Source organism: Aspergillus japonicus, assembly GCF_003184785.1.
Source record: "Aspergillus japonicus CBS 114.51 unplaced genomic scaffold BO86scaffold_4, whole genome shotgun sequence".
NCBI classification, from domain to species: Eukaryota; Fungi; Ascomycota; class Eurotiomycetes; order Eurotiales; family Aspergillaceae; genus Aspergillus; species Aspergillus japonicus.
In genome coordinates, this window is record NW_020291641.1 from 996,109 (window position 1) to 1,022,305 (window position 26,197).

The 26,197-nt window shown below is 54.2% G+C and overlaps 10 protein-coding genes across 10 annotated transcripts; 4 read left to right on the forward strand and 6 right to left on the reverse strand.

Moving 5' to 3' along the window:
- Positions 1 to 215: 215 nt before the first annotated feature.
- BO86DRAFT_435002 (uncharacterized protein) lies at positions 216 to 1,514 on the reverse strand (the record flags this gene model as incomplete). Its single annotated transcript, XM_025675935.1, has 1 exon — positions 216 to 1,514. The coding sequence occupies one exon, from the start codon at positions 1,512 to 1,514 to the stop codon at positions 216 to 218; it is 1,299 nt and encodes a 432-aa protein (XP_025532164.1).
- Positions 1,515 to 4,066: 2,552 nt separating this feature from the next.
- Positions 4,067 to 6,077, forward strand: BO86DRAFT_395709 (uncharacterized protein; the record flags this gene model as incomplete). Its single annotated transcript, XM_025673347.1, has 3 exons — positions 4,067 to 4,174; positions 4,669 to 5,428; positions 5,581 to 6,077. The coding sequence occupies 3 exons, from the start codon at positions 4,067 to 4,069 to the stop codon at positions 6,075 to 6,077; spliced, it is 1,365 nt and encodes a 454-aa protein (XP_025532165.1).
- Positions 6,078 to 6,686: 609 nt separating this feature from the next.
- Positions 6,687 to 8,297, forward strand: BO86DRAFT_415731 (tRNA-ribosyltransferase family protein; the record flags this gene model as incomplete). Its single annotated transcript, XM_025674928.1, has 8 exons — positions 6,687 to 6,764; positions 6,839 to 7,089; positions 7,141 to 7,224; positions 7,274 to 7,594; positions 7,641 to 7,698; positions 7,750 to 7,827; positions 7,875 to 8,062; positions 8,111 to 8,297. 8 exons carry the CDS (start codon positions 6,687 to 6,689, stop codon positions 8,295 to 8,297), a joined length of 1,245 nt encoding a protein of 414 aa, XP_025532166.1.
- Positions 8,298 to 8,389: 92 nt separating this feature from the next.
- BO86DRAFT_385746 (YggS family pyridoxal phosphate enzyme) lies at positions 8,390 to 9,402 on the reverse strand. The gene has a single exon (XM_025671177.1). The coding sequence runs from the start codon at positions 9,281 to 9,283 to the stop codon at positions 8,462 to 8,464; it is 822 nt and encodes a 273-aa protein (XP_025532167.1). The 5' UTR covers positions 9,284 to 9,402; the 3' UTR covers positions 8,390 to 8,461.
- Positions 9,403 to 9,637: 235 nt separating this feature from the next.
- Positions 9,638 to 11,902, reverse strand: BO86DRAFT_141316 (isocitrate lyase 1). The gene is made up of 5 exons (XM_025666203.1): positions 11,399 to 11,902; positions 11,173 to 11,328; positions 10,775 to 11,117; positions 10,168 to 10,720; positions 9,638 to 10,100 (listed from the first exon to the last, which is right to left on the reverse strand). The coding sequence occupies exons 1-5, from the start codon at positions 11,600 to 11,602 to the stop codon at positions 9,740 to 9,742; spliced, it is 1,617 nt and encodes a 538-aa protein (XP_025532168.1). The 5' UTR covers positions 11,603 to 11,902; the 3' UTR covers positions 9,638 to 9,739.
- Positions 11,903 to 13,260: 1,358 nt separating this feature from the next.
- Positions 13,261 to 13,825, forward strand: BO86DRAFT_395713 (uncharacterized protein; the record flags this gene model as incomplete). The annotated part of the gene is made up of 2 exons (XM_025673348.1): positions 13,261 to 13,509; positions 13,598 to 13,825. 2 exons carry the CDS (start codon positions 13,261 to 13,263, stop codon positions 13,823 to 13,825), a joined length of 477 nt encoding a protein of 158 aa, XP_025532169.1.
- A 159-nt stretch (positions 13,826 to 13,984) lies between these two features.
- ireA (bifunctional endoribonuclease/protein kinase IRE1) lies at positions 13,985 to 18,051 on the reverse strand. The gene is made up of 2 exons (XM_025666204.1): positions 14,911 to 18,051; positions 13,985 to 14,853 (listed from the first exon to the last, which is right to left on the reverse strand). The coding sequence occupies exons 1-2, from the start codon at positions 17,940 to 17,942 to the stop codon at positions 14,397 to 14,399; spliced, it is 3,489 nt and encodes a 1,162-aa protein (XP_025532170.1). The 5' UTR covers positions 17,943 to 18,051; the 3' UTR covers positions 13,985 to 14,396.
- Positions 18,052 to 18,976: 925 nt separating this feature from the next.
- Positions 18,977 to 20,154, reverse strand: BO86DRAFT_302993 (FAD-dependent oxidoreductase; the record flags this gene model as incomplete). The annotated part of the gene is made up of 3 exons (XM_025667558.1): positions 18,977 to 19,265; positions 19,319 to 19,716; positions 19,774 to 20,154. 3 exons carry the CDS (start codon positions 20,152 to 20,154, stop codon positions 18,977 to 18,979), a joined length of 1,068 nt encoding a protein of 355 aa, XP_025532171.1.
- Positions 20,155 to 21,812: 1,658 nt separating this feature from the next.
- BO86DRAFT_453311 (putative lysophospholipase) lies at positions 21,813 to 24,047 on the forward strand. Its single transcript, XM_025676982.1, has 3 exons — positions 21,813 to 22,942; positions 23,004 to 23,368; positions 23,433 to 24,047. The coding sequence occupies exons 1-3, from the start codon at positions 21,934 to 21,936 to the stop codon at positions 23,769 to 23,771; spliced, it is 1,713 nt and encodes a 570-aa protein (XP_025532172.1). The 5' UTR covers positions 21,813 to 21,933; the 3' UTR covers positions 23,772 to 24,047.
- A 430-nt stretch (positions 24,048 to 24,477) lies between these two features.
- BO86DRAFT_353928 (NAD(P)-dependent alcohol dehydrogenase) lies at positions 24,478 to 25,842 on the reverse strand. The gene is made up of 3 exons (XM_025669551.1): positions 25,492 to 25,842; positions 24,984 to 25,416; positions 24,478 to 24,918 (listed from the first exon to the last, which is right to left on the reverse strand). The coding sequence occupies exons 1-3, from the start codon at positions 25,775 to 25,777 to the stop codon at positions 24,636 to 24,638; spliced, it is 1,002 nt and encodes a 333-aa protein (XP_025532173.1). The 5' UTR covers positions 25,778 to 25,842; the 3' UTR covers positions 24,478 to 24,635.
- Positions 25,843 to 26,197: the final 355 nt, after the last annotated feature.

Here is a 26,197-nt window from a genome sequence, read left to right on the forward strand (position 1 = left end):
TGACCTAATGTAGTGGCGCGCCGATTCTGCATGTTAGTCTTGTCTCTGCCACACATTCTAGTCAAATATCCTCGTTTGTTACATTACTATACTGGGTCTAATTGAAGGAGTGTACAAAATATGTCTATGGTATCCGACTTGTGCAACTATATACAGACTATTGTTGATTTGTCGATAGAATCACACGGAGGTTGTAAGGTACAGCAAGTACGGGTTTAGGCCGAGCCGAGCTGCTCGGCGTTCTCGAAGCCAGTAAAGGTGAAGCCGGCGAACTCGGCGCCAATGTCATCACTAGCGCCATTGAGGGTGAGGTACAGCACGTAGGTCTGGTAGTCCAACAGGAAGGACGAGCTGTTGGCGAGGGACAGCGCCAGGTTGGCCCGGGCGATGGCGTCGTGGAGCTGGGTGTAGTTGGCCTGGTTGACCCACTCCTGGGTGGAGGGGACGTCGGCGCCGTCGGTGCTGACGGTCACGTTGTCCAACTGAGCCTGGGCCTGGGACACGGCCTTGGTGAGGAAGTCGCGCGAGTTGCCATCGCTCGTCATGCCCACGGGCCCGCCGCGGTTGGTGGTGTTGGTGACGGGGACCAGCCAGAGACTGACGTTGAGCCCGGCGGCCGAGTCGTTGGTGAGCTTGAAGAACTTCTGGGCGTCGGTGAACTCGCCGGGCCGGTTCGAGATGGCCAGGTTGTCCCGCGAGAAGCGCATGGCGTCCTCGTAGACCACGCCCCCGATGTCGTAGGAGGTGTGATCCGCGCCGTCAATGAAGAGACCGACCACGTCCTGGGCCCGCTTCATGGCCCAGCCCTGGTTGCCGTACCAGAACAGCGCGACGTCGCCGGACTGGATGCTGGTATCGAAGTTGCTGGCGGGGATGGCCGGGCCGGCACCGCTGAAAAGGTCGGCATCGAAGATGGTGCCCTCCCAGCGCGTCTTGTCGGCGACGTCAATGTTCCCGCGGTAGATCGAGTAGGTGCCGTTGGCGTTCTGAGTGATGGTGTCGACGGCCACGCCCTCCAGGTAGTCGGCGTCGATGAGGTCGGTATAGCCATCGCCGTTGGTATCCCAGAAGCGCACCTCGAGACCGGCGACGAGGCCGGTGACGACGGACAGGGCAGCAGCCTCGTAACTGCTGGCCTCGGTCTCCGCCTCATAACCGCCATACCACGTCGCAGTGGTCGTGTCGTAGTACAGCCAGGGCACTTGGTTGACCAGATAGCCGTCGCTCAGGCACTGGCTAGCCCTGTTGAAGGCGGACTCGGTGCCTGGGATAGCCCACAGGTTGATGTAGAACTGGCTGTCTTCGATGACGGCCTGGACGCCCTTGAGAGCGCTTGCCTGCTTGAAGTACTGGTCGTACTGGGTGGCGGTGATGTTGGCGGCGTCGGTGCCCATGTCAATCACGACGGAGTGGAGTAGCGTGCCATCAATCTGGCTGCTTGGGTAGGCAGTACCGCAAGCCGCGAGGCCCGAGGCGGGCAGCATCGCCAGGACTGAGGCATTGGCGAGTCTCATGTTCGCGACAGCTTGAGGAGTGAAGCAAGGTTAGCGGAGGAGCGCTGAAAACGAGCGACAGGTGGTAGGAAGAAAAGGAGCGACAGGTACGGATTGAGATGGTATGAGGTATGGTAGGCATCCGGATGGTGTCGGGTTATATATCCTCATCCTGCTCCCTCATCCGGCTTCCTCATAGCTGATGACGAATCCGATATGGGGTAATTCAACCTTAGCGGGAGTGGGGCCGGGGATGTCGATCCCGTGAATTTCCTCCCTTTCTTCTTCACAGTTTCACAGTTTCATCGCATGGGTAAATCTTTAAGCACCCGAGTATTTTAGTGTTGTCACCCTCAGGATACAGGAGGTGAATAGACATGATTGAGGATATGCTAGCTGCAGGGGGTGTTCGGACCGTGACGGAGGTCCGGTCTGGCTATATACTTTGGGGGTTAGTGAAACAGTTAACCTCCAAGGTTAAATTAAGAGTAATAAGGTGAATAGAACGTGTCCCCACGCACCTTACTATATTGGCTGTAGGCCCGTAGCACTGACCGGCAAGGCACATATGATGAAGAACGTTGAACGTGGGTCTGAGCTGACGACAAGGAAGAACTGCAGTGAATGATGACATGGCCATAAACGGTCCAGCCATCACATACCTTGCTTCAAATCCAGACTGCCCCTGTCGATCCATGGAACGTGCAAGCTTAAGTTTGCGGAGACTAAACCACTTGAGGCTTAGGTCTCCTTCCAAGCTTCCGCCTCCGTGCGCGTTCCAAGATTTCATTTCTCTCGATCTGTCTGTCCAATGTTCGAAGTTCGCCCTCTGGCACGCTTATCAGGTCTTGTTCCACATCCACATTTGACAGGCTGATCCGAGATCTTACATCGACCTCGTTGCCCATTCTGAGGAGCTTCATCATCTGAATATTATACTTCCGAGCCACATCTACTTACTTGAAAGCCGTACGGGTCATCAGGGATCCAGTCTGCGCCCAAGAGAAGCCGAATCTCTCCTTTACTCAGTCTCCCCCTCTGATTGCAGCGGGGACATAGATGACGCAAGAGCTTTTGCTCCGTCCTCCGTCCTCCGTCCCCACATGTTCTAAACAAAACGAAAGATTAGGAATCATAAGAGCGAATTAGCGGGTGATCGACAGGGAGTGGCATAGGACCATGCAGGATGCAATATCATCGCCCCTATTTGTGTTCGGAGCGGGTGAACCTGCTCTATTCCACAATCTGATCAGTCATGCCCTCCGTGAATCTTAATTCTTGCGACAGAGGTGCAATATCGAACGAGCGAAGACTACCATGGAAACGATCCTCCAGATCTCCCTAAAGCTCACGAAGATGCTCGTCCTGACACCCCGGCTATGTTTCAGAAGTTACTGGCTTTCAGCCTGTAATAGAGTTATAGCAATACTGTGCTTGAAGCTTTACACGATATAGCTCACCGACTATACCCACGGTCGTCTCAGAGATTTAATCATCTCGGAGGCATGATTGAAAAGGTGAATCAAAAAGAAAAAGTGATGGTGGCCTGTGCTAGAAGCCCCGATTAGGAGATCCTGTAATTGGTGCATTGGGATTCTTAGTGCCAGGTGATGCTCGCCACCAGGAAGATACCTAGTAGACTCTACATGATAGGTTTGAGAGGGCACTAGAGGGATTCTATTCTTTGTGCTCACTTGGGCAGGGGTCAAGATAGAGAATAATCAATAAGACCCTGGCCAGTCCAGTTCAGTCAATGTAAATGGCGTTTCTTTCTCTTTAGAGCCGTGGCAATCAGTCATTATTCACTCACACTGTTTGACTATCTTTCATAATACTGTTTGAGATTGGACATGGCAAATCAAGGCCTATCCATGCCCTCCGCTCTCTCTCAAAATTCCAACCAAGGTCCAGAGATGTGAAGTGTCGTCACATAGCACTCCTGTTCGGATTTGTGGACGGATCCACTAACATCCTCCACATGGAGGATTCTGCTGGGGACTGCGGGTTCCTCCAACCCAAGGAAAATGACTATAGTCCCTGATGACAGCGCCTCACTCAAGAAGAGAATAGTCTGACATAAGTAACCATCATTCAAGAGGTACGTGAGGCAGGTTGAACAGCTCTTGAGAGATGAAGCAAGAGAAGGGGACCAAAAAACATACAACAGAAGGGATTCGCTGGTGGTCACCCACCCAACTACTAACCTCCCGGCGTGTGGCTTAAGTACGGCTGAGCGGACGGGAAGCCCTGCTTTCCACACCCTGTGGTCGTATGTGCTAGAGTACGTGCTTGGAAGTCACAAGTATCAAGTCATCACATCATATCGGCCACGATACCCTCATTTCTTCAGCTTCAACCCATGTCAGTCGGCAAACGATCGCTGTCTGACGAAAGATCAATCGATGGGAGCGTAAATCTCTGCATTTCCGCTGACACGGGCAGAATCATGTCACCAGTATATCCACACCACACCTGCCTATTCTTCATAGGAAAGCTATAGCAAAGTTCCTGTTACATCCAGCTTCACTGTTGAACTTATAAGAGTTGAATTAGATGTTTGATATGTGCCGAAAATGAGCCCGATGACTATAGTGAGTCTGGCGCTGGATGCGGGGAAGGAGCGGGAGGACTTTGGTCCATCTCCGAACCCTAAATCTACTCTACTCTACATCACTTCCGTGGTACGTTTATTCGTGTTCCGGGAAGTAAGATGCAACTCGAATCTTGGTTGCAGTCTAACGTCTCTCGTTTGAATCGATCCCGGGCTCGATGCTGCGGCGAGGCAGATCCTGTCTCAGGCTCTGAGCGAGGTCGACATTCGTTGACCATGGTGAATGCATCGGCATTGCCATCAATCTGGATTGTCGAGTTCCAGATACCCATTCTCGCCGTCAGCCACAGACAGCTAATACGACTCCGGAGACAGAGTCTACTTCGGAGTTTTATCTAATTTAGGCGCCATTGCAATCGTATTGAAAGCTTGATTCGCTGCGCAAGATTGAGTTCCCGGTCTATCCAGGGATCAACGCATTGCGAAGAAAGAACAAAGACATGGCTACGGAGCGCCGTCGACGAGGTGACAGCGATTTTATGCCTAGCAGCTATGCAGCAGGGTCACATAAATTGAAAGCTTTCCCCGCGGCCCTACCAAGGGGTTTGCCATGTTGATACACAGGGATATGATCCACATATCGGGGCACCACATTCGTTCGACCGCTATGAGGAAAGGGAGCTGGACACGTATACCGAGATTCTGGAAAAGATTCAAGGCGGCGCCGCTGACGGGGGCGGTGCCTCCGTTGGAACTCTGTTGCGGGCGGCGTCATTCCTCAAAGCTAAGCTCACCGAGCGCGAGGATCTGCTTGAGTGGCTGGATACGCGATTCGCGACGCTCTACGACATGTGGGTCGGTGAGGGCCCAAATCAGCTTCTCGATGCCATCCGCGAACTGTCCAACGCGGGAGCGAGGATAATGACGACCAACTACGATGACCTGCTGAGCCGACATTGTAATGCGCAACCAATTGTTGCTGCTCAGACGGGCGAAATGCAGAAGTTCTTCCAGCGGTCGGATGCGAAGAGGCGCATCCTTCATACCCACGGGTCATGGAGTAAACCGAACGGAGCCGTGCTGGATGAAGTGGACTACGTCCATGTTACCCAGGACAATCGGCCCAGGAGCTTTCAGGGGGCCTGTTCCACAAGCGATGGGGTTGTCCTCTTCTTGGGCACCGGAAGTGGGTTAAATGACCCCAACCTTGGCAGGTTGTTAGACGGGGCCAGTGAAATACTGCGTCAAGGTCCCAAGGGCCATTTTATTCTACTTCGAGATGCGGAAAAGAACGAGAGGAATTTCCTCAACGATCTGAGATATGGGCCGGAATATGGAAGCCTTCCTTCGTTCTTGGGCAGGCTGAAGAGGGAGGACCGTCAAAGTACGCAGCGAATGCGAATGACTGCTATTTCTTCCAACCCATCTGATTCAGATTCGTGTGCACAATGCTATGATGTCATTTCCTCCTTTGTTCTCACGTTACCTATTCAATGCGGATTCTCGATCCTGATACGTATCACATTCTCTGTTCAGACCAATCGACGGCCAAAAACGGGCAGTTTCCAGAGGTATTCCCATTCAACACGAGCGGCTTCGTTGCGCGAGAGAAGCTTCAATCCCAGATCGAGGGCGAACTCAATATCATCGGTGCCCCAAGGATATGTGCGTTGCAAGGTCTGGGTGGCATTGGGAAGACCACAATGGCCCGCAAAGTGGCCTTGGCTTTCAAAGACAAATGTCATATCTTTTGGATTGATTGTCGCATGCGGACGAAAATGGACGAGGACTTTCTTGCCATCGGACCAGCCTTGCAGCCGGGTGCCGACTCCTACGATTTCCACCGCATCAAGCAAGCCATGGCCAGTAGAGAGGACTGGATGCTGATCATTGACAACGTGGACAATGATGAGACTTTGGCCCATGTGCAAGAAAACATGATCCGTCTCGTGGACAAGGACGCATTCTGCTCACAGGAAGGGTCACCACACTTGGAAATGTCAAGAATGCGCCATCATGCGAATTCCCATTGATGAACGCCACAGAAGCGGAATCCTTCCTGAGGAAGTTGATCCCACCCGCGTTGGCATCAGAACAAGAAGGATACAAGCTGGTTGAGATGCTAAAATACCCATGTTTGTAGGCTAGGGCTTTTATGATCTCTTGGATGCCCTTGAGAACGCATCTAGCCTGCCTAGTTAGCCTAGACCAAGAGTCATTTGTTGTCAATTTCAACTTTCAAGCTCAGCTGCTGATGTGGAACGAAACTAATCCTCTGGTGCGTCGAACGGAGCCGGTTGTGACTGAAGCACGTAAGTACTAAAGGTGGAAAGAGAATGAGCGATTCTCCGCACGGCGACAATGCGGGGAAGGAAAACGGCGGGTCAGATCGGCGCAGAAGCAAACAGAGCAAACCGCACAAATCAGGCAAAATGTATTCCGCCGATTGCGACAATCGACAATCTTCCCCGACGAATAGCTTGAGCATCGCGACATTCTCTCTCGTGGCACTACAGTTCTTGATGACATACGCCAGATTTCGTCACAGCAAAAGCAGCGTTTTATCTGTCTTCCGGGCTCCAGCGCCAATCCCGTTCCGCGATTCCCTTGCCCAAACCCCGAGCGGGACTCGAATCGTAGCCATGTCAACCTCGACATCGGCGCCCCCGCGCAAACCAATGCCCTCTGCATTGACCTTTGATCTACACGCTAAGTGCTCCGTCAGTACTCAGTCCTGTCCTTGAATGAGTCACGCGCATTTCTTGGGCTCTGGCTAATCTCGTATTTCTCACAGACAACGAAAGCACGCGCGAGCACGCTCCACCTCCCCCATGGCGACGTCCCTCTCCCCATCTTCATGCCCGTCGCGACCCAAGCCTCCCTGAAGGGCTTGACGTACGATCAACTACGCCAGACCGGCTGCCAGCTCTGTCTAAACAACACCTACCACCTTGGCCTCAAGCCGGGCCAGGCGGTGCTGGATGCGATTGGGGGCGCGCACAAGTTGCAGGGGTGGGATCGAAATATCCTCACGGACAGCGGAGGGTGAGCACATACGACAAGTCCGATGGACTGGTGCTGACAAGAGGCTTCTAGTTTCCAGATGGTGTCCCTCCTCAAACTCGCACAAGTCACCGAAGAAGGCGTCCGCTTCCTGAGTCCCCACGACGGCACCCCGATGTGTGTCTCCCCCGCACTTACAAACCCGATACATATCTGACAGGGCCAGGCTCCTCACTCCCGAACACTCAATCTCCCTCCAAAACTCCATCGGCTCCGACATCATCATGCAACTGGACGATGTCATCGCCACCACATCCCCGGACCACGCCCGTATCCACGAAGCGATGGAGCGCTCGGTCCGATGGCTCGACCGGTGCATCGACGCGCACAAATACCCGGAGAGGCAAAATCTGTTCTGTATCATCCAGGGTGGGTTGGATCTGGAGCTTCGCAAACAATGCTGCGAAGCGATGGTCGCTCGAGATACGCCGGGAATTGCCATCGGGGGTCTTTCCGGCGGAGAGGCCAAGGAGGACTTCTGCAAAGTGTATGTGTTTGACTGCCAGAAGAGAGGCGAAAGCTGATGATTAAAGGGTGGACACTTGCACGGGCTTGCTTCCGGAGAAGAAGCCGCGCTACGTTATGGGAGTGGTAGGCAGCAATGCTTCTACTTGTTGACTACTGAAGACTGACGATCGACAGGGCTATCCGGAGGACTTGATAGTTGGTGTCGCTCTCGGCGCAGACATGTTTGATTGTGTCTGGCCCACGCGAACTGCGGTAGGTTCCCTGTCTGCGTTGGATTAGCAGTCATTAACCTGGAGCAGCGCTTCGGCAACGCGGTTGTCCCCAGCGGCACACTGAATCTGCGTCATCGGTCATACGCGGAGGATTTCCGGCCAGTGCAAGAAGGCTGCACCTGCAGCATCTGCCGGCCCCGGGATCAGGGCGGACTCGGGATCACGCGTGCATATATCCACCACCTCACAGCCAAAGAGACCGTGGGAGCGCATCTGTAGGTTGCTTATTTCAGACAGTTCAAAAAGAATGCTAACAGTACCAGTCTCACCATGCACAACGTACACTACCTGCTGTCCTTAATGGGATCCGCTCGACAGGCTATCCTCGAGGATCGGTTCCCGGCGTTCCTGCGCGAGTTCTTCGCCAACCTTTACGGTGAGAAGTCGAATTACCCCAGCTGGGTAGTAGACGCACTGCGGGGCGTGGGGGTGGATCTCATGGACGATTAGCGCAGCATACGATAGAAGCGCCAGTCAGCGATAGACGATAGTCTAAACTTTTGATACCACATCTTGTGATGTAAACATACAGTACATATTACAGCCGACCCAGCACACATCTATATATCCATGCCCCCAAACCCCTCTATCATACACCCCCACGACAGCAACCCCTAAACAACCCTCGCCTCCTCCCTGGGCGGCCTCTCGCCAAAGATTCCCGTCCCCACGCGCACCTGATCACTCCCCAACCTTATCGCCCCCTCAAAATCCTCACTCATCCCCATACTCAACTCCAACCCTTCCTGTTGCAACCCCAACTCCAGCACAACCTGATCCCTGACCCCCCTCAACGCCACAAAATCCACATTCTCCTCCCCAACCTTAACAGCCTTACTCCTCGCAATGGCCCCAATAGTCATCACCCCCGCCAACTTCAGGAGAGGACACTCCTCCCGAATGTACCGACAAAGCTCGACCGCCTCCCTGCCGGGCTCGACGCCGGACTTCTCCACCTCGCCAGAGGTATTGACCTGCACGAATACGCGCAACCGCGCCTCATGGTCCTCCGCCTGCAGCGCGGGCGCCCGCTCCCCCCACCCCCGGTTCAGGAGCCCGGCTTTCTTCTTGCTGTCCACGCTCTCGACGGCCCACAGGCCGCGCACCTCCCGCGCCAGCGTCACGCACTTGTTCGACTGCAGGCCGCCGATGAAGTGCCACTTGATGCTCCCCGGAAGGAGCCGCGACTTCTCCAGGAGCTCTTGTTGGTAGTTCTCGCCGAAGTGCTGGTGACCGGCGCCGGTGGGTGGGGCTGTGTGCAGGGCCAGTATGTCGGAGGCGGGTTTGAGTTTGGAGACGGCTACGAGACGCGGTTCTTTGGGTTGGGAGGAGGTGGATGAGGTGCTGGCGGCGGTGGTGATGCGGAGGGAGACGGTGGTGAGGTTGCTGAGGAGGGTGGCGGTGCGGGACGGGGTGGCTGTTAACGGGCTGGCCATTTTGGTGGTGTTGCTGGGGTTGAGGGCCTGAGGGCCGGTGATCGGGGTTTTGTTGGAGTGATTCTTGGTGGTTTCTCGAAGAGAGAGGGGAGTGAGTTGAGCTGGTGGTGATATTTGGAGAAGATGTGGTGGTGGTGAGGATGCCCCGCTCAGAGATGAGTCAGCGGGATTTTCCATATGGTGCACGTGATGAAGGGGTCTATACCATTGAGATGGTGTATTAGTTGTCACGCAATGAGAGAAGTCATTTGTGTTAAGAGGGTTTATAATTTTGATAACTGAAAGTGATTCTATTATACTGTATGCCTTAGATATAATCAGTTACATGACACCTTAAGACTACAGTGCAAAAGATCTCAGTCAAGATATATAAATGCTTGAAACTATGAACTGCCAAAAGGTATCTACAACTCTTGTAAGACTCAATCTCACCATCCATTACACAACTCCATCCCCTCAATGCTTGAACTGATCCTCCGTCACACCCTTACCCATCGCCGCAGTGCTGCTGATACCGCCCGTCACCATCTTCAGCATATTATCAATATAATTGGCACCGCTCCACTTTTGATGCGTCACCACGTCGACGCCCTGCTCGATCTCGGGCTCCTGCACCAGCTCGCCGTACGCGCGCATGCCATGCTGAGCGTACGCCTTGGCGAACTGGTCCGTTATCAGCGCCGTGGTGTGCAGCCCGGCCAGGGTGATGAACTGCCAGCAGTATCCCAGGGCCCCCAGGCGCTTGATGTAGGTCTCCTGCTCGTCGCGGGGCATCGCCTTCTTCCAGTTGAACGAGGGGGAGAGGTTGTATGCGAGTCTAGACAGTTTCATCGTTAGCACACCTCTCGATCATCAAGAAAGAATGTCGGTAAAGGACAACGTACTTCTGTTCGGGCCACACGGCGTGCACCCCATCGGCGAACTCCTTCGCCTGCGCGTAGTCCGGAAGCTTGCTCTCCATCCAGATGAGATCCGCGAACGGGGCGTAGGCGACCGCCCGGTTGACCGCACACTGGGTGCCGCCCTTGTACCGGTAGAAGCCCTCGCGGGTCCGCGGCGCATCCCAGTCCCAGTGGATGTCGACGCCGGTGATGCTCTTGGCGAGGGCGCGGGCCTCGCTATTGCTCTTGCCCTTGACCTTGCGCAGGTAGTCCTCGGCCACGGCTTGCTTGTTGTTGTGCGAGCCCTGGTGGATGGCGTCGAGGACGGCCTCGTCGAACAGCTTCAAGCCAGCTTGAGCGGTCCATTGGTCCTCAATCGCCTGCAGGTCATTGCCCGACTTGCCCGCTTGCTCGGCAGCGACCATCAAGTCGTTGAGAGGCTGCAGCTTGGGGTTGGTGGAGCCGATAATGAAGCCGTGATCCCGGTAGTCAATGGTGGATGTGATGAGAGTGGCGGCCTCGGAGTCCGTTCGGGCAATGGCCAGGAGATCCGTGCCTGCATTGTTCGCTGTTAGTCCAACTCTCTCGGAGACGCAGGATTGATACGTACCCATGATATCGGCCTGCGCACGAATGGCAACCAAGCGGTTGATGTGCTCGCTGATAGGCACCAACACCTTACCAGCCATGTGGCCACACTTCTTGGTGCCTGGCGCCTGGTCTTCGATATGGATACCAGCCGCACCCCGTTCGACGAACAGCTTGGTCAGCTTCATCACCGCAGTCAAACCACCATGACCGGTATCGGCATCCGCGATGATGGGCCGCAGGTAGTCGATATTAGCCACCTTGTGGCGCTGGTCCTTGGGGGTGGTGATGCGCTCCTCGCGTTGTTTCCGGTCGTGGAACAATTGAGCCATGAAGAGGTGGTTGACTTTGTTGGGAACGGTGTTCTAGGATCTCATGTCAGCATCGGGAACAAGCCAACTCCAAAGGTCCCAAGCCTACCATAGGATAATCAGCCAAGTCCGGTGAGGGCTCATCGGTGGAAGAGGCAGTGGAAGAGCTTTGCCAGCCCGATACGTAGACGGTATCGAGGTATTTGGCCATCTGGGTGACCATCGTGGGGTCGAGACAGCCGTAGGTGAAACTGGCCACTTTTTTCTGCAAGCATGAAGAGAATGGTTAGCTCTGGCTTCATTTCACTTCCACTCTTCCAGAGGGACCTACTAACCTCAAAGTTGCTCTCCAAGATCTTCCAGAGCTTCTTGGCTTGCACATTGGATGGGTAGTCAATCGTCAGGTTTCCGCGCTTCGCCACAATCTGCTCAGCAGTGAAAGGGCGCTTGGTATGTCTCCATCGGGAATCCTTCCACCAAGCGTTGACGGCTTGGATGTCTTCCAGATACTTCTGGTCTTCGTCTTCGTGTAGACCCATGATGTGTGAGATGGGAGGGGCGGTGCGAGGGCAACAGGAGGGAATCAGGAAGCAAGCTGAGGCAGTGTATGCAGTATAGCCAGTCTACCGATCTATAAGCACCGTGACCAGGGAGAGTAAGACAAGCAAGAAGAATGAAAGTCAAATTGGAGGGGAGAGTCCGGAGGAGAAGACGCAACCGGAGGGTAAGAGAAGAGTTAAAGTACTGGAACAAACGAGCTTCAATCCTCCCTGGCAATCACGAGCCAAAGGGTCGATATTTAAAGACCAGCAGATGCACACGCGCCATAGTCGGTGCGTCAGAGTCATTGACTTTGGGCCAGTCGTCGGTAAACGTTCGGATCAGCGGGACAAAAAGGGTGGTCGAGCAGACGCACCCGGCATGTCTCGAAAACTGGGGGAAGGTGAATTAGGTTAACCGTGTCCCAGATTCACAGGCCATGGTCGGAGCCAAGGGGCAAGCTGAGTGGTTGGTGGATGAGGTTCGGGAGAGAGGATCACGTTCTGCTGAAGATCCTCGGTCTAAGGGGAGACCCTCCACCTTTCCCCGGGCCTGAGGCATTTCCGGGGCGATGAGTCGGTCGCCACGCCGCGGCGATGGATGGTCCTTGGCGCATTTGGGTCGGACAGCGTGGGTTTGGATTCTGACATGGTAGAGGAGATCAAGGATGACCTAAAGAGAGGATTGAACAATGCAAGAATTGACCCGAGTTGTTGTTTTCTGAAAACTGTCTTGTTCAATTTGATGGTGAGAGAGGAAGAAAGAGTATACGGAGTACAGGGGAGTCCATGACGTCGATGCATGTGCTTCCGGGGGGAGGGTATCAGCTTACCATACCATACGCGTACTGCAGCCCGAAGCTGCAGGCATCAATACGAGCAATTAACCTCGGTCCAGCCCAGATCCTCCTGACTCGTCCAGATCGACATCGACTGCCTGCATGTTCGGGTATTCAAGGAGCTTCCTCCCGTGATTCCACGACGTCCACGACATCGTTTGATGAGATCCACTGAGGTACTTGCTTAGTTCGTGATGAATCCCGGAAAAAATACCTCATCGGATCCAGGCTAGCAACAGTGGGAATCAAATAGAAAAGTATTGTATGTTTTATATATAAGGTAGTAGTCTTGAGTGGTATAAACAAGTATAAATATACCACTCCGAATGGAGTCTCATCGCCCAGTAGCCCTTTGCCCTCTGACTCATGTTTGTCTTTCACATTCGTGGTGAGGTACTCACTTTTAACATGCACGGGAGTGCCTCAAAAGGCGCAAACAAGTGGTGAAAGACAAGGAGAGAGGTTCAATTATGGCTTGAGATAAACTGAGATCAGATTTACTTGGCCAATGGGCTAGTGAAGACAACGACAGCGATCACTGATATTGGGGCTACGCACGCAATAGATTCAATGCTAAGGCGGTATGGTATACCTGGGGACATTCTGCCGTTGCTGGGCCCAGAGATGATCTTTTCAACGCAACAACACAGCCTGGATGGAGACCACACACTGTTACCAATTCGACCCTATGCTGGCATAGCTACACGTTCGTCAGACTTCCACTGAGAAACCATCCTGCCCTTGGAAGCCCGCTCCATCGTACCAGAATTGCAAGTGAGCTCGGCAGACATATACTATGCTTCCTATGGTCAAAGCACAATGTCTCTGAACACGCTTCCCAACGAACTCTTTCTGCAGGTGGAATCATATATTGAGACGCAAGCCGACCTCGCAGCATTCATTCGAACCAATCCCCGAACCTACAAATGGCTTGCCCCGTGTCTGTACCGGCGTGATGCAACCGCCGCCTTGCTATACGGGGTTCACAACAACCGCTATTCCACAGCCTGCAAGGCCCTTCAGGCTGGGGCTGACCGCAATGTCAAGTCTCGCGATAAAGAGCGGCCGGTGATCAGCCTCGCAGCTGAGAATGGATGCGTGGAAATAATCCGATCCGCGTGTCAATCCTGATCTTACCTTGCACCCCAGCGGCCAGACCTCCTTGATGCAGGCGATCATGAAAAACAACGAGAGAATGATGCAGCTCCTGCGCGATGCGGGCGCCAATCCGCGGATCATGACCCGGCTGTGGGCGACGCCGGCGATGTTCCTAGAGGCTCCTACACGGGAGGCGCGGCAGGAATTGATCGACAAGCATTACGGCTTTGGGGTGCGCCTGGCCGGGATTGGACGCTGGGATAGGCATCATATTGAAGTCTCTTAAATACCTTAAGAGGGAGCGTGGCATCGAAGGTCACATGATTTCTGGCAATCGCCACCTAGATCCAAGTACAGGTATCAATGTACCGTACAGCTGGTCTACCCGAGACTGCGGGGTGCGGCAGGGGCAGACCCGGAGATGAATGTCCTCTGATGCATGCCACCCTTTTCGGCTGCGTGACGGAGGATCTTGTCAAGCGGAGCTGTGAGGCCTGCGGAGCACCGGAGAAATGGCATGTGAAAGTGCTTGGTCTCACGCGAGCAGTCCCGCCTCTCCGCCGCGTGCTTCGGAATCAATAAAATGACTCACATCAGCCGCGCTCTTGGGCATGCGACAGCAATCTGGCGGGAGTCGGCTTGCTTCCCAAATCACACTACTAAAAGAGCAATTTCTTCGACAAACGCTCTATGCAATTAGTCCACACGGTTCAACGCGCTCCCACAATAGAATCGTAAGGCGCTGTAAGTAGTCAAGACCTTCCAAACCAAGAGAAATATATTCCAAATACTTTTAATCAACTATTTCCAAAATATGTACTCGAACTTCTAGGACCCATATGCACAAAGCTGCACTTTTACTCCACCGGGGTGAAGTATCGCTTGAACCGGTCAATCCGAGTCAACTTCAGCTCCACGATAACCGAGTGACAGCTCATCAGTAAACTGGGGAATCGCACAGTCCAGAAGTTCAAGTAACCTTCCGGTAGCCCACCAATGTGCGCCTTCAGGTGTTCGGGCATGTCGTTGTAGTGGTTGCGCTTGTTGCGCAGGGCCCGCAGAAGATCGAGAACCTTAGACCCAGTATATTTACGCTGCTTGCCCAGGTTTTCCTTGAAATCGCGGGGTAACAGGCGTAGAAAGTCCATGTCTGGACCCATCACACGCGAGGCGACGGACTCCAGACAAAGAAGGGCATCGGACGGAGGGTCACGTGGCTCGAACTCGAAATGATCCGAGACGTCGCACAGGAAGCTGAGGCGATCGGAGGGTGGCCAGAAGAACGGATGAGTCAGAACGGCGCTCGCGTCGGGTCTGGAACAGGATTAGATGTGCTAGCAGTGGAGAAAGAATCAAGGAACTGTGACTTACCGTTTGCGTGGGTCCAGGGCCAACATCGATTGGATCAGGTCTTCTGCCTCGAAGGCATATTCCCCTAGCCGCTGAAGCTCATCCAGATTGTAATTGCCTTTGACGATATTGGCCTCCCGCATGAATTTCCCATTCTTGTCAAACGGATGGCAGCCCCTGGTCAAGACGTAATAGAAGACGCAGCCCAAGGAGAAGATGTCGATAGCCCGGGTCGCTCGCCGGTTCGTTTGAGGATCGACTACAGCGGGCTCGGAAGATTCAGTGTGCTGAGACTCGGTGCTCATCATGGCCGGGGTCATGTCCTCATCCATCAACAGTTCCGGTGCTCGCCAGCCAGAGGTACCTGCCGCATGTGCGGTAGTCGCGCGGAATGAGCTTTGGTTATCCTCCAATTTCTTACACAAGCCAAAATCGGAGATAAGCAACCGCAGCGAGCCCAGGCCCGTGCGACCGCGAGGCATGGCGGCCAAGATGTTTTGCGGTTTTAGATCCCGATGAACGATCTTGAGAGAATGAAGGTACCGAACACCCGCGATGATCTGGCGCAAAACGTCGGGCATGTCCATGCCACCTTGAACCAACTGGGGAAAGTCACCGGGACGTTCGACCACATCCTGCAGCGAGGCTGGGCAGAGCTCCAGGGCAATGTAGAGGAACCCGGCTGCCTGTTCCCGACAGTAGTACCGAATGACATTACCGTGGTCATCACTTTCCTGCAACAGACTGACTTCATGCGATGCAATGTCGTAGAATTCGACCAACATACGCTTCACAGCTACATCTCGGCCATCGAATGATCCCCGGTAAACGACAGTGCCATGGCTTCCATGTCCTAGCACCACATCGGTGAAGACTTTCAGACGACCAATCTGGAGTACGCCATCCATTTGAACAATCTCGTTCGACACAGTCCGAGTCAGTTGGATGTCAGGTTCCAGGCGTGACTGGGGCTGGAAATTGTTCACTTCCTCGACAACGCGATCTGCCTGCTCATTGGCCTCGCCTTCAGTGGGCTTCTTGCCACGTCTGTGATTCTTTCCACCACGGCGTCCACGGCGCGCCTTTTTCTTCGGCTTCTCTCCGTCACCTTTTTCAGATTCCTGAAGGTTGAAGTCTTCGACATCGTCATCAGCGTCGGGTCCCTGAGATGGCTCGCGAATGCGTACTCGAGGAGTTGTATCAGGCGCCAAGGTGCTGACGGTTTTCTTGGGCTTGGGGGTCATATCACCGGCGGACTGTTGCTCTTCGGAGACGCTCACGTCAACCATGACCTCTGGTGACCCGGCTTCGTCAACCTCTCGCTTGATGTGAGGACCATCGATGACTGGCGTCGATGGGGTCGAGAGCGATGGCTGCCCATACGACACAATGATGTTCTTCAGATCCAACTTCTGTTTGGCCAGTTCCTGGATATGATGCGAATTGAACCAGATGAAGGTACCGAAGAACAGCAACAGAAGCGTGACGAAGATGTCGACCGCATTATCCCAGCCCTTGCGGATGATGGTACTGTGCCGAAGAGCAGGGGGCAAGGCTATTTCGGAGGAACTGTGGACGATCCCTCGAGGAGGGGTATCGTTGGAGAAGTCTGCAGACGAAGGCCCCGAGATGCTTGGGATGTGGCGGCGAATGACACGAGGAGCATGGAGGGAGTGTACGCCGGCCAAGGCATCCTGCTGCTGACTGGTGGTCAAACTCGTCAACGGCTGCCCGTGACGGAGATAATCTTTCTTGTAACATTGTGCCATCTTGGCTCTCCCAGTCACGAGGGGGTACGTCTCCTCGGACATCGCATACCAGCCACCAGCCTCTGTGCAATCGATAAAGACGCGTGAATCGCGATCATCAATCGATCCATAGTCAGGATCAGGGGGTTGTGAAGGTTGCGAGAGAAGAACTAGCGGCGTGGGCTGATCAGGCGAGTCACTGCCGACCGGACGAGCAACGTCGAAGACTCGGATGACGGGACTCGAGAAACGTTGAGTGTAGCGGGGGCGATCCATCTCAGAATGATCGAATCCCAAGACCACGCCATCATGCATACTGTAAATGAAGCTTTGGTCCATTGTGCTCACATACTGGCTCTGGAGGTCGATATCACGATTGTTGGCCGTCCACTCGGAGTATTTCAACGTGCAGATGGGATCCCCCGTCTCTGTGTTTTGTATCGCTACCGTGTATTCTATCCGACCAAGCACCAAGGTGCCAGAAGGGGTCTCGCACTCCTCTGCATCCCCATCCAGACCATCAACCTTTCGACATTCCTGGCCCGATGAGACCGGACCGCGGGAGCTGAACACCCGGAGAATAGTCCCCGATCGTGCATCGATGGTGTACAGAGTTGTCTCCTTCCGTGCCGTGTAAGTGACGGCGGGGTCGTCCCCGGAATAAGGAGTCTCATCCACAAGTTCCTTCACCGTCAACCCGAGCTTTTGTAATCCTGCATCCGGGCCAGGGCTGTAGATGTAGAGGCTACCGCCTTGACTCGGCTCCACTATCCAGATAAAATCGTCCTCCGGTTGTTGTCGATCAAAGCTCGAGCGGTTCGATCGATGGTAGATGCTTTCGACGGTAGGACTGCTGGGGACCTCCAAGGCCCACCGAGCCGCACCGGTTTTGCGGTCACGAGCGTGAATAGAACCGTCGACGGTCGCCAGAAGGACAAAGTCCTCAACCTTCCAGTCCTGCAAGGACCGCGCGTGAAGCTGCGGAGCCAGACCAGCGGAAGAGCTGCTGCTGACTTGGGCAGGAGGGGCTCGAACGGCGCGGCTAGAGCCCGCCAGAGCCATGGTTGCAAGGGCGCTCACATCGTTGGACTTCACATCCGAGACGTATGAAGGATTGCTTCCCGCTGAAGGTCCGTGGGATTGTTGCAGGACGGAAACGGTGGAAGGAAGGTCATATTGCTGTTGAGAATGTCGTTGCTGTTGTTGTTGTTGTTGCCACTGCTGCGGAGTAACAAGAACAGGAAGCAGGAGAAGTGCGACACTGGAAGGAAGGGTCGACTGGGCGCCAGGCAGCCGCCACCGCATGCTGAGAAACTCCTATGATGATAGGAAATGAGTTTGGGAAATTGTGGGGGGTGTTTGTGTAGACGAGAGTGGGAGGATTAGAAAGGATGTGGTGACACGGAGGGTGTCATGAGTCGAAGCTGGCCTCAAAGAGGAGGGAGAAGTGCAGAGAAAAGAGAAATAAGAATGGGATGAGATAGGGAAAAAGAAGAAGATGATGATGAGGAAGAAAGGGAGATTCAAAGACAGGGAGAAATGAGGAGGGGGAGAAGGATTATTGAAAAGAAGGAGGAGGAATTGAGTGGATGCATTGGATGACAGGGCGGGAAGGGGAGGGAGGGAATGCCGCAGTGAACTTCACTACAGTAACTTAGCTGCCGCCTGGGGGAGGGCACGTGATGCACAACTGCTTCCAAGTTGTTTGTTACGGCTGCGCTGACGCGTTTGCGCCATTTGCATTGCCTCCCAGCATCCCAGCCCCGACCGGCCCGTCAGCCCTAGAACGGCAGAAGTGTGGATTGGAATTGATGGAATGGATGGAATGGATGGGACCGGTGGAGGTGATTAGCCCGCCCGCTCCACGGTCCGGAAGATTGATACTCATTTGGGCTTAGAGTCTCTGTCTGATACCAAATCCGATTAAGGGGGCCAAAAGGAACCTGGTCTAGTGCTATCACGCCAACTACTTAGTAGTTACCTTACCTACACACACACACAGAACACAAGAGGCGCAGCGTCTAGGAGAAAAAAAAAAAAAAAAAAAAACTCGGTGCTTACCTTTCTACATGATTCCATCCGAAATTAAGTCAATATAATCAAGATAATGACAGTCTGAGAGACGTAAGACATTCCGTCCAGAGATTAGCCCTAGTTGCAGGGTCGTTCTTCATCCTTAAATTATTCTTCAGGAGGTGCAAATTTCTGATTGCTTTGTCTCAGTGGTGCCATCCGGTGCACTCCACACTTCAATCAATTCTGGGTCTTAGAAGAACAACATATCGCGCTAAGAAACAAACGGTGCGGGCATTAACAATCATCTGCCGATAAGACGGCGATCATCCAAGTAAGACCTGATCCTTCTCGGCACTTTCTACCATCTTAACCAGTGCATCAGCGATGCCGTACGAGAAGGCATAGCCACCACCCGCAAAGCCATAGGCTGACAGAACCACCCGATTCCCATGCCGTTCAGAATCCAGGCGGAAACCTCCTCGTCGCGACGGTCGGATTCCGACAATATAGCTGAGAGCCTCCTCCGAGGGCGACTCTGGGACAATGTCTGGCGCGAGTCGATGCGCCCGCGCAATCTCATCTCGAGCAATTTCCAGATCGACCTCGGGCGAGCTGCAAAGAGTCAGCATTCTAGTTTCGCAGACCGAACATCGAACCATGCTTACAGGCTATCTGCTTGTTTCACGCCGCCGAGGACCACGCCGTGCGACGTCGGGCGAGGGATGACATAGGTATATTCCTGCCCGTTCCGGAAGTACATGGTCCGGCAGTTGTCCGTCTTGTAGAAGACGTTTTGGCCTCGTTCAGGGAAGCACCGATCGTCCCGGACATCCTTGAGGGTCTGGCTCCCAATCCCACTGGCATTGATGAAAATGCTGGACTCGGGGAACATATGATGCAGCTCCTCAAGAGACTCAACTCGCTTGCGGATGAACTGGCCGCCCAGCTCGGTGATTTTCTTACCCAGATAGGGCATGTGGATCGTCGGATCGGTCACAAGAGTCTCATAGCGCCAGCCACAGCTGAACTCGGAAGGATATTCTCCTGGTTGCAGATCACGCCACTGACGCGGGGTCAGCGAAAGCAATTGTTGGGGTATGCTAAGTGATATCTATCCTACCTTGGAGAGCACAGTCTTCCCCCATGCTGATGAGTTCTCCGAAGGAGGTTGTTCCAGGTATTCATATGAGTCGACGATGCAAACGCCCGAGTCCGGTTCTTCCTGTGCCATTCGAAGCAAATGGCGGTGAGTGACGGCTTGGATGTATCGATATTCGGGACTGATGCCCCCTGCTGCGTGCCATGCTGCACCCGCCCAGGCGGATGCATACCATATGCTTTGATCGCCGGGGAGATATTCTGCCACCAAGACTACCCGGAAACCATTTTGCAAGAGCAGTCTCGCCGTGGCGCAACCGATGATTCCAGCTCCAAGGATGATTACGGGACGCTGCGGGAAGGGGACATTCGAGCCACTCGAGGAGTCATGGAGTTGGCCCATCTTGCCCAGGGATGCGAGGATTTTGTGCACTACCATAAGTTCGTGGAGGTTTGCCTGTCCGACCCAGCCGACTCCGGCTTCGTCAAAGAATTGAGGAAAAGGTGGAGATGAGCAAGATAACCAAGTGGAGCGTTGAGGGAGGGGACCTTCGTCAAGACGGATCCAAGGTACAGTACACTCTATAAGAAAGAATCTCGTACTGCTTGACCACACGTGGCGAGGAGCAGTGGAGAGGCTAGCTCATACTTAACAAACCCATGGGAATCATTGCAGAGGGCTCGACAGCATATATAATAATTCGGCGAATGTATTTGCCGGACAGATCCACCGAAATATGATAACATGGGCTCATGAGAAAAGACAGTATCTCTGGTTGCGGCGGTGGGCATTCGGATGGAAGCGCCCAGATGGAGGAGTGCGACAGGCGGTTCGACCCGCCGGTCGGGTCAAGCCGCTGCTGGCAAGCACCCTTTTATCCCGATCCTGCTAACAGTCGTTCCTCCTTCGCCTACTCGAGTCGATGGCTAAGACTGCGCTATGCGATGGTCAATCGAGGCCTCGTCAGCAATGAAGGCATCATCAACGCTGATAGGGCGTGTTGCTACCGATAGCATGCCATGCCCGCAACAGGAGGATTGCACACGCGGCCACTCCCGACAAGTGGAGAGCTCCTATTCCACCGATTGTTCCATTTGTAGCACAGTGACTTCGGAAATAGTTCATCATGCGTACAGTAGTTTGCTGTCGGTGACAGACCGAAGGAGGGCAGCTTTAGCGAAGTAGGATTGTACAGAAATAGCTCTGAAACGCGTCCATGACGCCGCCATATGAAACTGCATTCGTGGTTTGCGTTTGGAAATGTCTTGCAAATCGAGTTTTCTGAACGTCCCAGCGGGAACAAGTCTGCTCTGTCAGCTTCAAGAAGCTTCTCAGGTGTGGGTATTTAGGAGTGGATTGCAGTGGGAAGACCTGACAATCATGTTGATGATGAAGATGGTCGATTGCCTGGCGTGATATTGCATTGTTTGCATCTGCCGGCTAGTGTGGTGGTGCAGCGGAGGCTTAGTAGCTCCGGATATTTCTGCCACCGCCTAGATTAAACAGTTTCCTGGATTGTTTTTTGGGGACTGTTCAATCCCAAAATTATTGCGAGGCTCGCTAGGTTCTGCCGGTTGGGGCGGTAGTGGAGGCGGTCTAACAAGCTATTCTGCCCTTTACTATCACGTGCTCCTTGAGTAGAAAGCAGTACGTAATCCGACGGCCGGAAATCGGAGATGTAGTCCAAACCTACTCCAAAAATTTTGTTTCACTCTAGAACAGCATGGGATCAATGTCTGTTAGCATTTGCTGTACTACATACACGCTAGATTCTCAAGATATTGCCCCTAGACGGTACGTCATAAAGAGACCGGGTAGAATAAGCCAAAAACCAGGCTTGGGTACAGTACTGTACTGTATGTACAAAGTCAAATGATCATTTCCTTCACAGGATTAACAGGTTTGCTGGGCCTTCTCCAATTGGGGCAAACTTGCCCAAAACCACCTGCCTGTGACCCCAACAAGAAATAAAGTGCCAGGGTTGGAGGCCTGGCCTTTTTTTCGATACAGTTTAGAAAAGTAACTTTGAGCTTCACCCCAAAAACACAAACCTGCCTGAAGGGGAAGGCCCCGCATTCTTATTTTCTGTTGCCCCTCCCCGCGGTCCTTACTTTTTTCCCTCCTTCCACTCTCCACGGCAGCTCTGGCTTGAAACAAAACAACACGATCCGATAACAAAAAATGCGATCGACATCAGAGCTGACCAACATGGTGTCCTTGAACGGCGCGCTGCCGGAACTGGCCGAGCAGCAGCCCGAGGATTCCGTCCCCGAGTCGCGCGTCCTCATCATCATGACCGGAGGTACCATCTGTATGCGACAATCCCCGTCTGGGTTCGTACCTGCCCGAGGCTTCCAGGAACAGTGTCTCGCTCGAGTCCCGACCTTCAATGATGCCTCGCACCCGAGCATGATGGACGTGGTGGTGAACGCCGAGAAAGAGGTGAAGGGCCACCCGAGTCTGCGCACCCCCGTCACCGCATACGGGCGGCGAGTGCGATACACCGTGTTCGAATTCGAGGAACTGCTGGATAGTAGTTCGATCGATGCGAAGGGTTGGGCCGAAATCGCCCGTACCATCGAGCGGAATTACACGCGCTTCGACGGATTCGTTGTGCTGCACGGCACAGACAGCCTGGCGTATACGTGCTCGGCGCTCAGCTTCATGTTACAGAACCTCGGAAAGCCGGTCGTCCTCACGGGAGCCCAGGCCCCCATGCTCGAGCTACAGAATGACGCCACGGACAACCTTCTCGGATCACTCGTTGTGGCGGGCCACTTCATGATTCCCGAAGTCTGTCTGTATTTCAACAATCGCCTGTTCCGCGGCAACCGATCGTGCAAGGTGGCTGCCAGTGACTTCGCCGCCTTCAACTCTCCGAATTGCCCCCCGTTGGCAGTCACGACGTCGATGCGCACAAATGTTGACTGGGAGCTGGTAAACCGTCCCAAAAGCCTGGACCATTTCAGCATTCAGACTAACCTCGACACCACGCACGTCGCCTGCCTGCGGATCTTCCCAGGCATCAAGCCGGAGATGGTGGATGCTGTGCTGAAGCTCGACGGGCTCCGTGGGTTGGTCCTAGAGACCTTTGGTGCTGGAAATGCGCCCAGTGGACAAGACAATGCCATGACGAACGTCTTGGCTGATGCTATTAAGAGAGGGATTGTCATTGTAAATGTCACTCAATGTGAGTCTCGCTTGGTCTACAACCGCCGTGCCAACATCTGAATCTAACATGAATGAACCAGGTCTCACGGGAAGTGTCAGCCCCGTCTATGCTCCGGGTATGAGCCTGTCACGCGCAGGTGTGGTCGCAGGACTCGACCTGACTACGGAAGCGGCGTTGACGAAGCTGGCGTATCTCCTGGCCTTGCCCGATTCCACCCCCGAATGGGTCGCGAAGAACATGTCCGTCTCATTGCGCGGAGAATTGACTGAGGTATCGCAACCTGTGTTCCGTCACCCAGACGGTGCTCTTCCGGAGCGCGTGCAGTCTCTGACCGTGCTGGGTTATGCGGTTGCCCAAGGGGATATCGACCGGGTGAAGGAGATCGTGGCCAGAGAGCATCACTGGCTGCTCAACGATGCCGACTACTCAGGCAACACTCCGATCGTAAGTCGCCCCATCTATCATTATTTCTACTACCCACTTGGGCAAATACTGACTCTACTGGCAGCATCTGGCGGCAACCTCACCATCTGTCGAGATCCTCCGATACCTCCTGCTCCAGGGTGGCTCAGTACACATCCGGAACCGCAACGGCCGCACGCCGCTGTTCCTGGCGGCCAACGCTGGACTGTCCGAGCATGTGCTGCTGCTCCGGAAGTCAGGAGGACACTTGCATTCTGATGAGCGGACGGCGGCGCAGCTGCTCGCGCGCCGACGCCCAGCAGTGTGGGGCCTGGCCGGCATTGGACCGCGGGAGGTCAGCGATCGGGAGTTGGAGGAGATCGACGATGAGGGCACTTCTCTAGGACGGACGGCGGAAATTCTGATGGCCGGATCGGCGCCTTGAACACAAACACGATAGAAATATTACAAGTGTTCTCTGGAGCTAATGCGGGTGCAACGACTGGGCTTGACTTCTAATTGCGTGAACGCTTGATAAAGCAGTGCGGCGGGTGCGAATGACGGCTTGAGTGGGTGCTCGGGCTTCTTTCCAGTTGTGTCTCTCGTACTCTACAGTTTACGTTTTCTGGATGGTCCTAGATTGTCTTGATTACCCGGTCGCCATGCAGTTATGGCTAGTATGAGATAGGCGAGGCCGTGGCTAATACATTGCACATTACCCGATTGTGCCAACACCAGCAATAACCTATACTTTCCGCACTTCCCACTACCAGAACCATAACCATTCTCATGACAAACGGTCATAATAAATAGCCAGCCTTCCTCAAATGCCATGCTCCACACATTCAACCTCCTCATGAAGCCCCAGATTGACTTCTGCCTGCGATCGTTCTCGTGCCCATCTCAATACCTTGACTAGGACTGTACTTTACTCAGCCAACCGTCATGAGTTTCACCCCCCCGGCAAAGAGCCTAACCAAATGACTGATCTTAATCCGAGGCGACGTTCTCTGACACAATCTCCATACATTAACCCACGCGGGTCTTAATCCATACAGAAACTCAACCGAGCACATCCCCTCGACTCGACCACGACCGCGACACTACACCCTCCAAGAAGCCAGAAGACAAATCACAGTTAAGCCCGGTAGCCCAACAAGCACCGACATCATCAAATTGAGCCACCCACAAAAACAGAATCTATAGATCTATGACCCGCACCCCAACGCCACAAATATGCACATCATCATCGTCATACAACTGCCTGGATTAGGCAAGCAAAACTCCCTGCTAGGTGCCGAACTCGACCTCAAGGCTTAACCAACACACCGCGGTAGCGCATCTTGCCCTGGCGGAGGGTCTCCATGGCCTCCTCGATGCCGTCCTTGGTGAGGGGGAAGGTCATGATGGTGGGCGTGATGTTCTTGCGGGCGGCGAACTCGAGCAGGGAGCGGATGCTGTTGCGAGAGGCGACGAGGGAGCCCTGGATGCGGACGCCGCGCCAGACGAGGTCGAGCATGGGGACGCGGGCGGGCTCGAAGGCGACGGTCAGCGGGTAGATGGCGCCGTGGGTGGCCATGAGGGGGATGAGACTAGCGGATACAGTTAGTGGGATGGTTCATTGAGGCAGATCACTCGAGAGGGGAAGCCAACGTACGAAGGATAATCCACCGATCCGCTACCGCACAGCAGCAGGTGGTTGACGGGCTTGAAGCCCTCGGGCACGGCCCCACCGGACCGGAAGACGTGGTACTCGGAGGCGCCGAACTCCATCGCCTCCTGGCGCTTGCCCTCGGAGCTGGAGAGCACGACCACGTGGCAGCCCATGGCGGCGGCCAGCTTGATGGCGATGTGGCCCAGGCCGCCAATGCCCATGACGGCGACGCGGTCGGTGGCCTTGATGCCGTACTCGGACAGCACGGTCCAGACGGTGGCGCCGGCGCACATCAAGGGGGCGGCGTTGATGGAGTCATACCCCTCGGGGATCGGGTAGACGCACTTGGCGTCCCAGATGGCGCCGTAGCTGAAGGTGCCGTTGTGGAGGTCGTGGAAGCCGTATTGCTTCTGGTTGCGGCAGTACTGGTCCCATCCTGTGTTTGCCGTGGTTAGAATCTTGTTTTGAGGTGGGATAGGGCACATATGTTGGTAAGCATGAGGGAGCATACCAGTAACGCAGTTATCGCAGTTGGCGCAGACGCTGTGCGTATATCCGAATCCGACACGCGCGCCAACCTTCACATCGGTAACACCGGGCCCAACGGCCTTGACAATACCCACACCCTCGTGGCCCAGCACCTGGTCGGCCTTGAGGTAGTGCTCATCGGTGCCGCAGAGACCGGAGTGGGTGGTCTCGATGAAGACCTCGCCGTGACCGAGCTCGCTGGTCGTCTGGGCAGGCACAATCTTGCCCTCGGCGGAGCCACGGAAGACGTCGTAGGTGAAGGAGGACATTTTGCAGAATGTGTACAGAATACAAAAAATGCAGACGAGTTTGAGTATGAGACTGTAGTAACCACCTTTCCCCTCAGAAAAGTGGCAGTCGGATGTTTTATAGAAGAATGGCTATCGGGAAGCGGTGGGTCCAACGGGCAAGCTGGGCATCGAATCGGGGGACTCGGTTTGGCAGGGGTTGCAGGCTGGTGGGGCAGCCATTCATCAGCAACTGCTTTCTTTTCTTGTCTCTGATAGAGATTTTTTTTCTTTTTTTTTTTTCCCACGCAGTCAGAGGGCAAACTGTCCGTCCTCGGCGGAACAACCAGTCGGGAGAAGTCTCCGAGAATGTGTCCGTCGGTGGGATTTGGATAAACTCTCCGCCCGGTGGGATGTGTTGGCTCTGTTGGCTGTCTATGAACCTCATAACTTCTGGTTATG

Bases quoted from the DNA above. Each gene is read 5' to 3' on its own strand.
- BO86DRAFT_385746 (XM_025671177.1), bottom strand. From the start codon at position 9,283: ATGGCCAGCCCGTTAACAGCCACCCCGTCCCGCACCGCCACCCTCCTC.
- BO86DRAFT_141316 (XM_025666203.1), bottom strand. From the start codon at position 11,602: ATGGGTCTACACGAAGACGAAGACCAGAAGTATCTGGAAGACATCCAA. The intron at 11,118-11,172 runs GTAGGCTTGGGA...ATGAGATCCTAG, and splicing joins ACTTGGCTGATTATCCTATG to AACACCGTTCCCAACAAAGT. The intron at 10,101-10,167 runs GTACGTTGTCCT...GAAACTGTCTAG, and splicing joins GCCGTGTGGCCCGAACAGAA to ACTCGCATACAACCTCTCCC.
- ireA (XM_025666204.1), bottom strand. From the start codon at position 17,942: ATGCGGTGGCGGCTGCCTGGCGCCCAGTCGACCCTTCCTTCCAGTGTC. The intron at 14,854-14,910 runs GTAAGTCACAGT...ATCCTGTTCCAG, and splicing joins GCCCTGGACCCACGCAAACG to ACCCGACGCGAGCGCCGTTC.
- BO86DRAFT_453311 (XM_025676982.1), top strand. From the start codon at position 21,934: ATGCGATCGACATCAGAGCTGACCAACATGGTGTCCTTGAACGGCGCG. The intron at 22,943-23,003 runs GTGAGTCTCGCT...TGAATGAACCAG, and splicing joins CATTGTAAATGTCACTCAAT to GTCTCACGGGAAGTGTCAGC. The intron at 23,369-23,432 runs GTAAGTCGCCCC...CTCTACTGGCAG, and splicing joins ACTCAGGCAACACTCCGATC to CATCTGGCGGCAACCTCACC.
- BO86DRAFT_353928 (XM_025669551.1), bottom strand. From the start codon at position 25,777: ATGTCCTCCTTCACCTACGACGTCTTCCGTGGCTCCGCCGAGGGCAAG. The intron at 25,417-25,491 runs GTATGCTCCCTC...CGGCAAACACAG, and splicing joins CTGCGATAACTGCGTTACTG to GATGGGACCAGTACTGCCGC. The intron at 24,919-24,983 runs GTACGTTGGCTT...TGTATCCGCTAG, and splicing joins GGATCGGTGGATTATCCTTC to TCTCATCCCCCTCATGGCCA.